The sequence below is a fragment of the Podarcis pityusensis genome, assembly GCF_964106645.2.
Source record: "Podarcis pityusensis genome assembly, chromosome: 9".
In the NCBI taxonomy this organism is placed as follows: Eukaryota; Metazoa; Chordata; class Lepidosauria; order Squamata; family Lacertidae; genus Podarcis; species Podarcis pityusensis.
The window spans coordinates 3,038,635-3,053,631 of record NC_138034.1 but is presented as its reverse complement, the minus strand read 5'-3'; the positions used below and the strand labels follow the sequence as shown (position 1 = coordinate 3,053,631).

General features: G+C 41.9%; 1 protein-coding gene across 1 annotated transcript in view; it reads right to left on the bottom strand.

The window, feature by feature from the left end:
- Positions 1–14,997, bottom strand: part of STX18 (syntaxin 18) — a 48,929-nt gene that overhangs the window by 1,399 nt on the left and 32,533 nt on the right. The window contains exons 3-10 of the mRNA XM_081021591.1: positions 13,888–14,003; positions 13,718–13,795; positions 12,215–12,281; positions 9,536–9,651; positions 5,876–5,964; positions 3,074–3,132; positions 1,940–2,009; positions 461–541 (exon numbers count right to left, since the gene is read on the bottom strand). Coding sequence (XP_080877717.1) covers positions 461–541; positions 1,940–2,009; positions 3,074–3,132; positions 5,876–5,964; positions 9,536–9,651; positions 12,215–12,281; positions 13,718–13,795; positions 13,888–14,003 — 676 coding nt within the window. The remainder of the gene's footprint in view (positions 1–460; positions 542–1,939; positions 2,010–3,073; positions 3,133–5,875; positions 5,965–9,535; positions 9,652–12,214; positions 12,282–13,717; positions 13,796–13,887; positions 14,004–14,997) is intronic.

The following is a 14,997-nucleotide window of genomic DNA, read 5'->3' as shown; positions in this document are numbered from 1 at the left end:
TAGACACCCTTTTTTAAACAACAACAACATAGTAAGCAGCCTGGAAAAACTTAAATTCGATTAAACATCTGGCTCAGTTTTATGCACAAGACTTCAACAAACAGAAGATAAAGGATGAAATAGCTTTCTCTAGTAAGCACTAAGTATACTCAGACTATTACCACCATTTCACTTTTTTTCAAGACCCAGCTGCTGAAACCAGAAGCTTCTCAATGTCTTCATGTAAAATGGGCGTTTATTTCCTATTGATGCGGAGAAATCAAAACCCAAAGACCATGCCATTACTTGCCCAGGGATGAGATTTGTTTTCCTTAAGAACATTTTAAAAGTGGCTTTATGGAGGAAGGACCATGTGTCTGACTAACAAGGGTGTCAGTGTTCTCTCAAAATACATTACAGGCAGTCTGTTAAGGTCAAGTAGTATTTGATTTTAAAAAAAGGGGGGGGAGGCAGACATTACCTCTCTTATGTCTTCATTTCCTTCCTTGATGTTCTCTGTTGCACCCACAACTAAGTGGTGGATACTGTCAATCTCGGCTTCCTTTTAAGTAAGTTGAAATATACAAAGTAAAAAACAGGTCATAATCAAACTGCACAGAATCATTTAATTGTAGAGTTGGAAGATACCCTGAGGGTCATCTAGTCCAACCCTCTGCAATGCAGGAATCTCAGCTAAAGCATCCGTGACAGATGGCCATCTAACCTCTGCTTAAAAACCTCCAAGGAAGGAGAGTCCACCACCTCTCATGGGAGTCTGTTCCACTGCCAAACAGCTCTTACTGTCAAAGAAAGTTCTTCCTGATGTTTTGTTGGAATCTCCTTTTTTGTAACTTGAATGCATTGGTTCCAGTCCTAGCCTCCAGAGCAGGAGAAAAGAAGCTTGCTCCATGTGACAACCCTTGACCTCTCAGTCTCCCCTTCTCCATGCTAAACATACGCAAACTCCCTCAACCATTCCTCAGCGTAAGGCTTGGTTTCCAGACCCTGGATCATCTTGGTTGCCATCCACTTCACACCTTCCAGCTTGTCAACCTCCTTCTTAAATTGTGGCACCCAGAACTGGACACAGTACTCCAGGTGGGGTCTGAGCAAGGCAGAATAAAGCACGACTACTACTTCCCTTGATTGGAACACTATACTTCTGTTGATGCAGCCTAGAATAGCATTTGCTTGCTGCATCACACTGTTGACTTGTTCAACATGGTCTAATAAGACCCCTACATCCTTTTCACATGAGAGATAAATGTTAAGATCAAAAGCTATGAAAGGTAAGTGGCCTGTTGTCAGTTTCTGCTCACCATAATCTGAGGCCAGAGCTAGCTGTTAAGGCACACCTGTAGCTTCTGAAGCATGTAGCTGCACCTTCAAACCTCATCACCCTCTTTCTCATCCTGAAGCAAAGTTCTTAACCCAAGGTACTATTTCTGGGTTAGTGGAGTCTATAACCTGAAGCATCTGTAACCCGAGGTACCACTGTACGTGGAATGAGTTTTGAATAATTTTTCAGATCAAATGGAGGAGGAGGGCACAAAATCTGCCCAATATACAATATTCTTTGGAATAAAACTATCCTTTTTTGTGAGGTCACTCACTCACCTCACAGAGTGCTTGTTGTGGGGGAGGAAGGGAAAGGAGATTGTGAGCCACTTTGAGACTCCTTCAGGTAGTGATAAAGCGGGATATCAAATCCAAACTCTTCTTCTTCTTCCCCCCAGCAATGCCCCTGAACATGTCCAGGACATCTTCCCGAAGCCCATTTGAGCGGCAGAAGTCCCCTTCAGTGCAGTGGAGTCCCTATGGAACTCACATTTTATTCTTATACTATGCCTGCCTTTTTGTGCTCAGTCACTCATTTTGCCTCTCTAACTGCAGCCTTTTTACCTACTGGAAAAATACTAGAATACAATGAGCCAACCAACCACCTCCCTGTGGTATTTACCTGCTGTAAGACCTTTTCTGTGAATATCTCTTGAAGTCTAGATATTTCAACCACCTTCCCTTCAATTTGTCTATTTAAAAAAATTAAAAAGCCATGTAAGTACAAACATTTTTAATTTCTTACAAACTTAAGTAAACGTAATATGGAGAATTTCTTACGAATGGAGAATTGCAAGCCAAGCGAAGCAGATTAGCAAAAATAAATTTTAACTCAGTAGATCACTAGCTAATGGCTTCTGTATTGATGTGTAATAGAGAGAGAGAGAATAAAGTATCCCTATAACGTTAAAAGTGGATAGATATGAAAAGGTTGAAGATAGCTGAAATGGGCAAGATGACCTATTTCTGACTCTGTATAAGGTGGTGTTAGTCAGAAAACTGTGTTGTCCAATTTATCAAAAAACTAGCAAACATGAAGAGTGGGTCAAATTGTGCATAAGCTCAGTAAAATGAATCTTTCAGCTCCACTTATCTAGCAGCAGATTTATGAAAAGAAACTGTGAAACTATATCTACATCTTGGCTGTGAAGCTCTGCTCCCTGCCTTGCAGACCGTTCCCCACCTAGAATGATAGAATTGTAGAGTTGGAAGGGACCACAAGAGTCATTTAGTACGACCCCCTGTGATGCAGGAATCATTTGCCCAACGTGGGGTTTGAATCCACGACCTTGAGATTAGGGGCCCTGACGGACTCCAGCTACAAAGGCTGAGGCTGCTGAAGAGGCCAGAGGCCATCCTGGCTGTGAGTCCCAGAAGACCTGCTCCCTGCCTTGCAGGCCTTTTCCACCTGGCCGGAGAGGGGAAGGCCTTGACTGACTCCAGCTGCAAAAGCTGAGGCTGCTGACCAGACTCGTGGGCTGGGGGCGTTTGGGGCGTTCTGTTGGTGGGGAGTTGTTGCTGTTGGTTTTTTCATATCTTTATTTTAGATCTTCTTGTGTTTTGTGTGGAAATCACACAGTTTGGTAATTTGGGCAATTACTACTTTTGTCATGTTGTGGTTATGTATCCGTTTTCATGTTGTGTGCGACCGTGAGCATGGAAAGGTGACATACAAATGTATGTATGTACATAAAGTGGATTGGAAAGCACATTCTATGTGCCGCAAGGGCAGGCGAGGGTGCGGGGAAGGCTGTACCTCACTTCGTCAAACAGGCTGTTCATTTCTCCGACAAGGCGCTGATTTTCCTGCTCGAACTGGGAAGAGAAAGTTAACAATAATAACAACAATATGAGGCTCAAAGGTCATTCCACCCTCAGGCACACCCACAACCCACACCACAAAATAAACCATGAAATTTGATGTGCAGGGATTCAAAGCCTCTGGAAATGGAGCATTCACAAACACTTGGGCAGCAATGACTGCTTATGAAGGCTGATAATTACCGCATTTTTCCGTGTTTGACTAGGTTTATTTACCAAAAAATTAGGTTTAAAATTGGGGCTCATCTTATACATGGGTAGTGCTGAGGGGTGTTTTCTTAATTTGGAGTCCCCCCAAAATAGGGGGCATATTATACACGGAAAAATACGGTTTACCAGGAACCTGGGACTTTCTACCAATCTGAGTAAGTTACACCACGGTCAATGTTGGGTTTTACAATGCTGAATTAGGCCCATTAATTTCTGAAAGGAGTAGTCAGGATTTTCAGTGCTTTCCTATTTGAAGCAAAATAACTTGTAATATAGAGAGCACTTTCACTTTAATGTTCCTTTGGAAAGACCCTTTAATCCTCAAAAACATACCTTAGATAAATGTAGCTTTTGGAAAGCCTCTTGGACTAATAATCTATTACAAAGCAGTCAAATGAACATGAAGTTGGACAGAACAGTATATACTCAAAATAATTTACATGATAGAAACTGGAAATATGATTCTACAATGCTCAAACACAGATTTTCTTAAGAGAAATAAGGTAAGTGGTTGCAAACTGATGGTGTAATGTGATAACCTGTATAATGGCACAAAGAGAGCCTGAGTTAGTTAACGGAGGGTGATATCCAACATTAGTTATACACAAAGTAGTTCCACTGATTTTAATGGATCTACTCAAAGGATATATTACCCAGAATAATGTCCTTTATTACTGTTCCAGTACAGACATTTTAAAATGCAAAACAAATTATTTCCCCGAAAGAACAAAACAATAAAATGAAAGTAGTTTGGGAAAATTAGATAGAACAGAACAAGATTTTACTTTATCTAACTAAACACTATGCCGTGTTCTTATAAGAACTATAAAGTCCTTAATGTGTTAACGGGGGTAAGGAAAATTCAAATTATCGCATAAAAATGTTTCGTAAACCAGCCTGCAGCCCTTTTGGTTGCAATTTCCCCAAACACATTTTAATATAAAACTTCTGCAGTGTTTTCAATTTTTCTTTCCATCTTAGCAGCTAGTTTAATTTAGCATAATTTTCATGAAATTGGACAGTCTAAGTTTCCTGATATAAAGGAGTATATAAAGAGAAGAAAGAAAATGTTTGAAATCCACTTAGCTAATTAGCTGGATGCTTTAGAATTCAATTACATGGCTGAAGAGAAAGAGCTTACAGGTATGATCTAGGCAGAGTGGAGCATTGCAAGACCACTGTATTTCAAAGATTAAAGGGCTTTCTTAATTCTTTCCTTGAAATCAGTGAGACTTTGAAGTGTTACTGCAATCATGATAGGATGTATTGTGATTGTGTACAAAAATTGGATTTCCCTTCATTCACATGAGAACAAAGACCTTCAGTTTTAAACGTCAAAATGGAGGCAGAAGATCACATGCAGAAAATGACTGAACAACTACCTATCTGAATTTCTAGTTAAAGGCATGGTAAGTAGAGATGTGGTTAAGCAACATGTGTACTGATTTCATAAAGAGAATTAAGTCAAAATATGGTCATATGCTGCTGTATCTTACATCTCTTGAAAGACAAAACTCTCCAGAATTATGGTCCCAAGACGTCTCCAGAATTATGGTCCCATATAAGCAATCAGAAAAGGTAAGCAATTAAGTTTGAAGGCAAACTGGTGGCACTGTATCCCCGTCCTAGCCCCGAATGCCTATGTCCTCGGTCTAGCCCAGGCATAGGCAAACTCGGCCCTCCAGATGTTTTGGGACTACAACTCCCATGATTCCTAGCTAACAGGACCAGCGGTCAGGGATGATGGGGACTGTAGTCTCAAAACATCTGGAGGGCCGAGTTTGCCTATGCCTGCCTGGTCTAGCGCAACCGCACCACATGAGGGAGGGGCCAGGTGAGCAGAAAGCAGCACTGATCCCTCTGATTTTGAGACACTGAGCTTGAAATCCCATCATAATGCAACAATAGCATTGTGTGGCATGGAAGGCCCTTAAAATGTCCTTAAGTGATTTTTGTACCAGTGGATTCATAATAATATCCTCATCATATACCAGGTATGGGGAACCTTTGGCTCTCTCAAAGTTGCTGGACTAGAATTCCCATCCGTCCCAGCAAGCATGGCCAATGGCAATGGATGATGGGAGCTGTAATTAATCCACATCTGGAAGGCCAGAGGTAGTATGGAAAAGGAAGTATAAGAAATTACAGTATCTTCTTTGGGAAGTTTCTTTATGATTCTTAATGTTAGAATAGCTCCATCTGCTTGTGAACAGAAATAACTATTTATAGTAGAGATTTAAAGCAATAATTTAAAATCTTAAAGGGCAGTCTTAATTGCTGAAAAATACTTTCCCACGAACATAATGGCTTGACAACAATCACCTTCCCAATCATATGATTAAGAATTTTAAGTAGGTACTGACAAAAAGAATCAGAAAAGCAAATGCGCAGGGTGCATTTGTTAAAGCGTTGCTTAGCAGAAAAGGCAAATGACTCAGTGTATGCATTGGACTTATTTCATTTTCAATATCCGTAGATATAGCTAGCTAGGGAGAAAGTCAACAAACTGGTAGAAAATGCAACTTACCATTTGGATTTCTTCAGGTGAAAGCTCATCTTCTCCTTTGCCATCACCCCAAAGTCCAAAATTAGTGTGTTCATCTATCACATTCTTATCTGCAAAAGAAGAAACAAACTATGCTCAACATGTAGCCAAAAACTGCTAGACCTATTTAGTATTATTCCTAGTTCAGCAATAACTGAACTGTCCATAATTTTATTTGCCTCAATTTTAAAAGCCAGCTTTTAATTCCTGCCACCAGACTTCTTCCTCTTATTGGAGATGTTGAGATGCTCATATTCTTAACTGATACTGCACGTTCAGAAGCTTTAAAGCTGAGGTTACCTCAAACCCTTTTGTGCCGCTTGCAGAAACAAACGGTGGCACCTCTCCCTGCGAACGGTCCAGGAATCAGCGTGTTTTTACAAGAGTAGAATGTGTCCTTTTATTTAAAATGCATCTCTGGGTTATTTGTGGGGCCAGCCTGGTGTTTTTACATGAGTAGAATGTGTGATTTTATTTAAAATGCATCTCTGGGTTATTTGTGGGGCATAGGAATTCGTTCATCCCCCCCCCCCAATATAGCCCAGCCCCCCACATGGTCTGAGGGACAGTGGACCGCCCACAGCTGAAAAAGGTTGCTGACCCCTGGGTTAAGGCACCAAACGCACCTGCTGGGATATAGTGTTAAAAGTCTCCATACTCAACTTAAGCATGTTGGCTGTTCAATTTTCCAAGGGGTACAAAACTAGATAGGGTACTGCTGCACTTTATTTTATGTTTGAAGCCTGCCATTAGTTGTGAACATTATTTTCCTACCAAGATCCTTGAGTGAGATGTGTTTTGCTTAATTTGTACTTGTTTATATTCTTGTCTCTGAAAGTGTTTTCAATTAGACCGGCAATGTTGCCGTGTGAGATGCTCGCTTCTCTTGGGAAGCCTTTCAGGGGACTTCTGTTTAAAAACAATTCTGGATGAGGTATTATACTGAAAGACAGCTCCCACGTTAGGCTCTGTAACTAGGCATGGTGTCTGGAATTACTGTTCTCTTCTTTATTAAAACAAAGGCTGAAAAAGGCAGATGAAACATTTTTGGAACAGTGACACTGGCATGGAAAGGGCCCCTGCCACATTAAATCAAAGCTACATTTCTTCTTTCAAGGGAGAAACAAGAGTCTCTCCACTGTGATTATATATTAACATAATATTCCATGGTTCTTTTATTATTATGTATTCATTTAAAAATTAATGATTCTTTATTTGCGACAGCCATCGGCCATAGCAATAAAACAACAATACGATATATAAAGAATAGAAGTAAAAAGTCAATTATATAAAATACATTTTAGGGTTTTGAATCAACAGTCAAATATTTTGATTGCCCCAGCTAAAAACCTTGCAACCTTTGCTGTCACCTGCTCATCTTGATCTGCCAAGAGAAAGGACACTGTGGCAGTGGTTTCATTAATTCACACCCAGTTCCATATCTTTTGTTCCTACTTCCTGATTTTTTAAAAAAATATCCCTTCTGTTTACGCTTCAACAACAACAACAACAACATTATTTTATATCCCACTCTGGATGGCTCCCAACAAAAATAGTAAAAACACAATACAACATCAAGCACTGAAAACTAAAAAACTCCCCCCCCCCCCCCAAATGCCAGAGGTTTGATAGCTTTTTCCGGAAATGCCTTTTCCCCATCTCCCACCTTCTTGTGCAACCTTTACGAAATCTGATGACCTACCTCAAAAAATGACACTGCCTGAAGGAACTGGGAAGGGAAATGATGCTGGTTTGACAAGAAATAGCCTTTCCCTGCGTAAGGTACACACTGGTGCTGTGAACAGAATATCTGCTTATTATTCAGAAGCAGATAATCTCTCTTGCATTCAATGGTACCAATTCTGCAAACTAAAGCTATGTTAATTGAAGTACACAGCTCTGAAATCAGATTGTTTTGTTTAACTGAAGGATATATTCATGTTTGCTTTAACTATATCCACACTTTGAACAAAAAGCCAATGTGGTTTTCATTTAAAAGTGCCAGCTATCACCTACAGCCCTATGCTTATTTACAATATTGACAAAACCAGAAAAAGTCAGTTTACAGAACTACAAACAGAGAAAGAGTGGGGAAGATTATTCTACTACACACAAGGACTTCTGCTTGCACAACAGGGCTTCCCCTGCTTCCCCTACATTACCCAAAATTGGCTGGGAGGGGACTGGGAGAACCCCCAAAAACAGCAAGGTGGGGAGAGGAGAGGGCCGCCTGGTCCACCTGGCAAGATGCAACGCTTGGCAGACAGAACGTTAATTCCACCGAGTTCCCTTTATTAGCCCCTAGGAACCAATTAATTTTAAGTACTACCAGTGCCAGTGCTCTTATTGTTAGGCAACTGCAACCAGGATGAATATCAAGAAACAGGGGAAGGAGAGAGCTCACAGAAGCAGGTGCGCTTAGTCCCAGATTAGCTCTGGTCGCCATAGCAGCCTGTCTCCTACATGAAACACAGAGGGAATGCAATTTTCACGTTTGCACACTTATTTATTTCAGAAAATTTATACATTGCTTGATTGTAACAGAACAGTGGTTTATAGATGACCGAACAGTAAAACCAAGAAAACATTCGCAACCCTACTTTTAAAAAATTACAAATATTAAAATATTAAAACAGATTTCTAATTGAGGTAGGGTTGTCTGATACAAGGATGCTTTTAGCAAACACCGAAAAGGAGTACAGTGGTACCTCAGGTTACAAACTTAATTGGTTCCCGAGGTCCGTTCTTAACCCGAAACTGTTCTTAACCTGAGGCACGCTTTTGCTAACTGGGACTACCCCTGGCGCGTGATTTCTGTTCTCATCCTGGGGCAAGGTTTGTAACCGAGGTACTACTTCCGGGTTAGTGGAGTTTGTAACCCAAAGCGTTTGTAACCCGAGGTACTACTGTACAGTGAAGGCACCTGCTTAATCTCAACAGACAGGGAGTGTAAGTGCTGCCACACTAAACGATTAATCTCTTAAAAATGTGGGATGGGTATTATATGGCATATGTGGTGGTGCAAATTCAGCCCATCAAAGCGGTCAAAGGGGCACATGTGGGGTAAGGCCATCTCATTGGTAAACTGGTCCCAAATTATTAAGGGTTTTGCGTACTAATAGCCACACCTTGAACCTGGCCCAGAAGCAGTCCTCTGAGCGCACCGGTTCTATGCTGACAAGGCCTTGGGAGTGTTGCAGCACTCTGCGCTAACTGCAGCTTCTGGATCAAGTGCAAGGGAAACCCCAGAGAGAGTGCACTGCAGAAATCCAATCTTGCAGTAACCCAGTCTGTAGTGGATGCATTGTTTTCAGTCAGTTCAGGACGGACTGGAATTATTCTAGTTGACCCATATGCTGCTGAAGCCCCTTAGGAGAAACCATGCATCCCTGCCTGTAGAGTCTCCTTCTCCCTCACTCCCATGAGGTCTTTCAGGGAAGGCCAAAGCAGACAAGTTTCTCCCCATGTCACACTCCGGGCCCATTCACACTTCCATTTGTCCCATGATTTCCAGTAAACCCACTGTTCACTGCTGAATCAACAAACGCCAAAGTGCAAAAAACCTGAGCAAATGCTCATCACATACAAACACACCACCGCTAAAAAGTGGAACATGGACATAGAACCGGACTGAAATATCACCTCTGTTGTCTTCACAAGTGAGTTTCTCTTCAGATTCTTCCGAAGTTGTTTGAGCAGTTCTTTCAGGAGAAGAAGTTACTTTGGATTTATCACTCTGTTCTGGCTCAAGCCTGGATCTAAATGAGCAAATACATAAACAATTAAGAGCAAGCAAACCAAAATCAAGTGCAGCTACAGGCTCATACCATGGTCCATTATGCTGGAATAGCGCATCTCTCCCTTCAGCTGGAGGAAAGTTGGGGCAGGTTTATACACACAGCAACTGGCACTGTGGTGCCATATGATAAGGCAACAGATGAGATACCCCTCCTCCTTGCCTGCCTCTGTAACGTCAAGTTCCTTTCATGCAGTAAGAGCTAACAGTTGCTGCTCTGGTGGCATCTGGAACTTTGCAATTGCTTTCCCAAAAGAGCCGTGTACAGATCTTTAAAAATGATGCTTCTATTCTATAATGAATTATGTGTCTGGAAATAGTGCTAAAATATGTATATTTTCTGTAATAAATTGCAGAACATAAGAAGCTGCCTTATATGGAACTAGACCATTAGTTCACATAGTTCAGTACTGTCTACACCAGTGTTCCTGCATTCCCAAATGTTGAACAACTACAAGTCTCATCATCCCTAGCCTTGGGGATCCAAGGTTGAAGAACCATGGTCTACACTGATGAGCAAGAGATCTCCAGGCTTAAAGGCACAAGTCTCTCCCAGTCCTACCTGGGAAAGCAGGTGCTCTGCACGACTGGTTTTGTTATCTTAAAACCAGTTAGGCAGCGCTGTAAATAAACAGGCTCTGGAAGGTGCTGACCAATACTCAGCAATAATACATGGAAAATAAATAAATGTTGGAATAGAGAGATTTAACACTGCTTTGTAAAACATCTCCACCTTTGCATTAAGAATACTCAGAATAATTTTAAGAAGTGTGGCATGTACAAAAGGCTTTTTAAAATAAAAAATAACAAGAGAGAAATAAAGTGTTGCCCTCCAGATTAAGTCCATGAGTGTGGGGGTTGAGTCTAAAGATCCAGAAGTTTCCGCTTCCTACTATTATGCCCAGATTTGATGGTTGCTCTATTAGGAAATAATTGCAGGTTGGAGAGGTTGTGGCCCTCCGAATCATTTCCCCTAAAACTCCTGTGAACATACACTTTAAAGCTACTAGTCTCAGTAAGGAAGAGAAACATGGTTCTTCCCATTTTTCGGCATGAGGTCTAACAGCAGTGGCTTCAATGACATGAGGCAAGAACGGCTAAGCATCCAGGCACATGCATTTCCCCACATTAATACTTCACTTTGCTGCTGAATTAACATGGCAAACCTTTAGCAGAGTTTAATGAAACTAAGTTACCCTGAGAGCCTTACAGAACACCAAAGGCAAGATAAAAATGGAGGGAAGCAAACAAACGAAACCCTTGGAAGGTTGTTGTAAACCAACTCTACAAGAAAGTAAAAAGAAATTCAATGTTTGTGTCACACTCAAAACTGGAGAAAAAGTATGTGGGCGTGAGAAAGAGAGATGGAAGAGGGAGAACGCCTTCTTGTGCAAGCTGCAGTAAGTGAAGCTATGGATGGCTTGTTAGGACCATGCAAATTCCTGGAGAGGAGTTTGCATCTGTATTGCTCCGCCCCAAACGTTTTTACTCCCATGTTGTTCTTAACTAAACCAAGGTTTGTCTCAGGGCAGAGGTTGGCAAACTTTTTCAGCAGGGGGCTGGTCCACTGTCCCTCAGACCTTGTGGGGGGCTGGACTATATTTTGGAAAAAAATGAACGAATTCCCACAAATAACCCAGAGATGCATTTTAAATAAAAGGACATATTCTACTCAGGTAAGCCACCACCCCGACTCTCCCCTCCCTTCTCCACAGCACTGGACGAGCCCCGGTGGCTGCTTACCTGTGTCTTGCGAGGGCAGGGGCTGGCGGTGGCGGGATGATGAGCGGCGCACAAAAGGGCTCTGGAGAGGGGCTGGCAGCAACAAAGCCCGAATTGAGCCTGCTTACAATGGCGGCTGCTTGAGCGCTAGCGCTGCTGCTGTTGTCACCAACAAAGCCCAGCCCCTTTCCTCTCAGCTCTAGGCAGAAGCCAGGAGGAGGGAGGGAGGAGGCGCTGCCGAACGCGTGCACTAGCACAGCCCGAACAATCAGATCCACACCAGACGGTCCTCAGGCCGGATCCAGAAGGCAACTGGGCCGGATCCAGCCCCTGGGCTTTAGTTTGCCTACCCATGTCTTAGGGTGTTATTCAAACCCAGGCTTGTGGTTAAGCTCTCTCCTTCAGCAGCAGCCAAGGTTTCGTTCTTGCCTATGATTTGTGGTTAGTGAGGAGAGAGCTTATACACAAGCCCAGATTCCGACGACATACTAAACCAAACCAAAGCAGTGAAGAAACGAAAAGGACTGGGGAGGAGCAAAGCAGGAGAATCTTCCTCTTTGGGATCCTGCGCTTTTGTAAATCCCCTGTAAGGTGCAGTTTGGCTTTCTGAGGCATGTGAATGAAGAACATACCTATTTATCATGGAGACATTTCATAGAATCATAGAATCATAGAGTTGGAAGAGACCACAAGGGCCATCGAGTCCAACCCCCTGCCAAGTAGGAAACACCATCACCTGCTCACAGATTTAATGAGAGTTCCAAAGAAAATCAAAAGCACGGATTTAAAGGAATATTACTTACAATCTTTTCTTATCAACTACTCGCTTGACCCGGATAGCCCTTTGTTCTGAATACAGCTTACACACTCCTTTATAGTTATGAAGATGCCATGTAAACAAGAGGAAAATGGTATACATTAACATAAAAAATGTCTTGCTAGATCAGGAACCACCCAGATGAACCTGTAAAACTCACAGGTTGAATATGATGGATGTCTGACTGACAATATACCACCTCTGTAGTATATGCTACCTCTTTGACATAGCACTTCTGAACATAGAGGATCAATTTTTGAGCTATTAGAGCTAATAGTCATTGGTAGACCTAATAAATTCTCACTATACCTAATAAATGGATTTTATCAAAGTTGTGTGTTCTGAACTTTATTACCAATCAATTTTATTGAATAGGCATGAATTATAATTTTTTATTAAGAGAAAAGTAGTCTGCACAGAATAAAGTTCACTTCACATTGTTCATAACTTTATAAAATTTCTACTATGTGCTCCCCTTGTTGTTTCCTAACAAAAGGAATAGACAACACTGCAGGGTAGTTGAAAGCTACACTAAGCCTCAGTCTAACCCGCATCCCATATCAGGGGTTCAAAACTATGAAGGGCTGTAGTTTACCACTGTCAGGGAACTGCCATCGGAGCTAGAGGCGGAGGGAAGGCTCCAGAGGGATGCAGGGGAGGGTCCCAGTAGGGAGAGAGGCAGCCCATCTGCTGGGGAAGGAAATCAGCGTAACACCAGTGGAGAAGGGGGGCAGATGGGGGAATCGGAGAGGAGGCTCCAAGACTCCTCGCCGGAGACCAGCGGAGAGAGTACGGGTACTCCGCTGCCCACACCCTCCCTGCGCAGAAGACTTCCGCGCAGGGAGAGTAGGAGGAGACTTGGCGTCAAACAACTTTTATGCTGGAAAAGGTTTAAGAAACGCCCACTGATGGATTCTGCCAGCGACTGAGACAGTCACGATGCTGGAGGCTGTTCAGTCAGAAAGGGTTTAACCAGGTAACCTCGCCAGCAGTGGTGGCAACTTACGCACGAGCAACCCCTAAATCCATTACAACCACTATTGACCTACAGTATTTAGTATTAACTACACTTCAGGATGTCACGAACCACTCTAACCTAGCAAAAGAGTGCTGTCCCAACCTACCAGTGATAATGCTCCACCAAGTTTAAGGGTTCAATATTCTTACTTCAAACCTATTCTGACTTTAATGCTTCTAGTGTTAGCACAAAAAAAGTATTTTTCTCCCTCTTTAAGTATCTACCGCTTGCAACTGTAATATTTTTGATGGGCTTGTTAATTTTAGTGGACTTGTTAGGGATACCCTAACGAGTTAACTTAAACTCTTCTCCTGTTAGCTTTCCTTCCAAAGTCAGTTTGAAATCTGCTTTGCTTTTTTAAAGCCAGTTGACTTGTGTGCATTGAAATTCAAGCATTTTGGTCTAAGCTTAAAGAAAATAATTATGGCTAGACAAAATAAAAAACACCACAATTTCAAGAACAATATATACTTTTTAAATAGTCTCCAATGAAATCTAGGACCGCTTCTCTGTGCTGCTTCACTTGTGGGGAGTGGATGTCCTTGTGTGCTAAAAAGACAAAGAAACACAAAAACATTACGCTTCGCAGATAAACGCTTTAAACATCTGGCATAACTCACACATTATTTTAATCAATTTACCTTCTGTTCTGAGTTGCTGAATTGCATCAGCACATGTTCTCATAAAGATCTGGGCATCCTGGTCAATCTGGTCTCGCTCAGTGTCTGTCATCCGCACATACTCAGACATGACATGGCTGGGGAAACAGTCAGCGTTGTTAATTTTATTTTAGCACACTCCGCTTCTCTTTCCTTAAGTCCACTGCAACTAGTGTCAGCGTGTTGCTCCCACACTAGTTATCTCTTCTCATAAAATAAATACCATTATTAAATCCAAAAGATGAACACTGCCACCTGGTGATGTGGTTTAACCATTCTAACTCGTGACTAAAAAGAATTAAAGAGAGATTATTTCTTATTTTTATCCATAAGCTGCCTTGAATCCCTGTCAGTGAAAAAACAAGGTACATATACATGTGTGCGTGTGTTGAAAAGATATTTTCCCTCCCACTATGGAAACCATCAGCTTTTTCTTCCACACTTCAAGCAGTTATCCTTCATCTCTGCTTGGGCACATCTGCACTTAGAAACTGCCTAGATATTCAAATGTGAAATAATCTTTTGATTTTCCTTCAACATTCCATTTCTTATTCCTCTTACCCAGACCACAAGTCTTTGTTTTTTAAAATGAACATTGGGTTTTGACTGAAGTAACTTTCAAGTTCAAAGAACTTTTCCTCATGAGCAAGACAGCACCTCTACACTACAGGCTGTGGCACGAAGCCGAAAAGGGAAGCAGGCCAAAGACTTCCTTGGCAGTGATGCGAGGTGGTGGCAGCTAGCTTGGTTGTCCCCCAGATTCCGTGTGCAGGCTTCATCCCTAAAGTGGCTGTGGTCTTTTGGCTGGAGCTGGTGGCACAAACTTCCTAGTGCATAGGCTGTAGGTATGAACTGGAATCCATGCATCCACAGCCATCTCAATCCATCACAACAGACAAGGTTCAAAAACTTCTTTTCATTAAACAAACACAACTTTCTTTTTTACCACAACCTTTTATTCTTCCTGTTCAGAGGGAAACCAATTTAACATTCTTTGACTATGAGCACAGGTTCAGTAATCAGAGTGGAAATTTAGCACAAGAGCTTTCCACAAAGGGAGAGTGCATCAGTCCATGAATGTTTTCCTTCTTC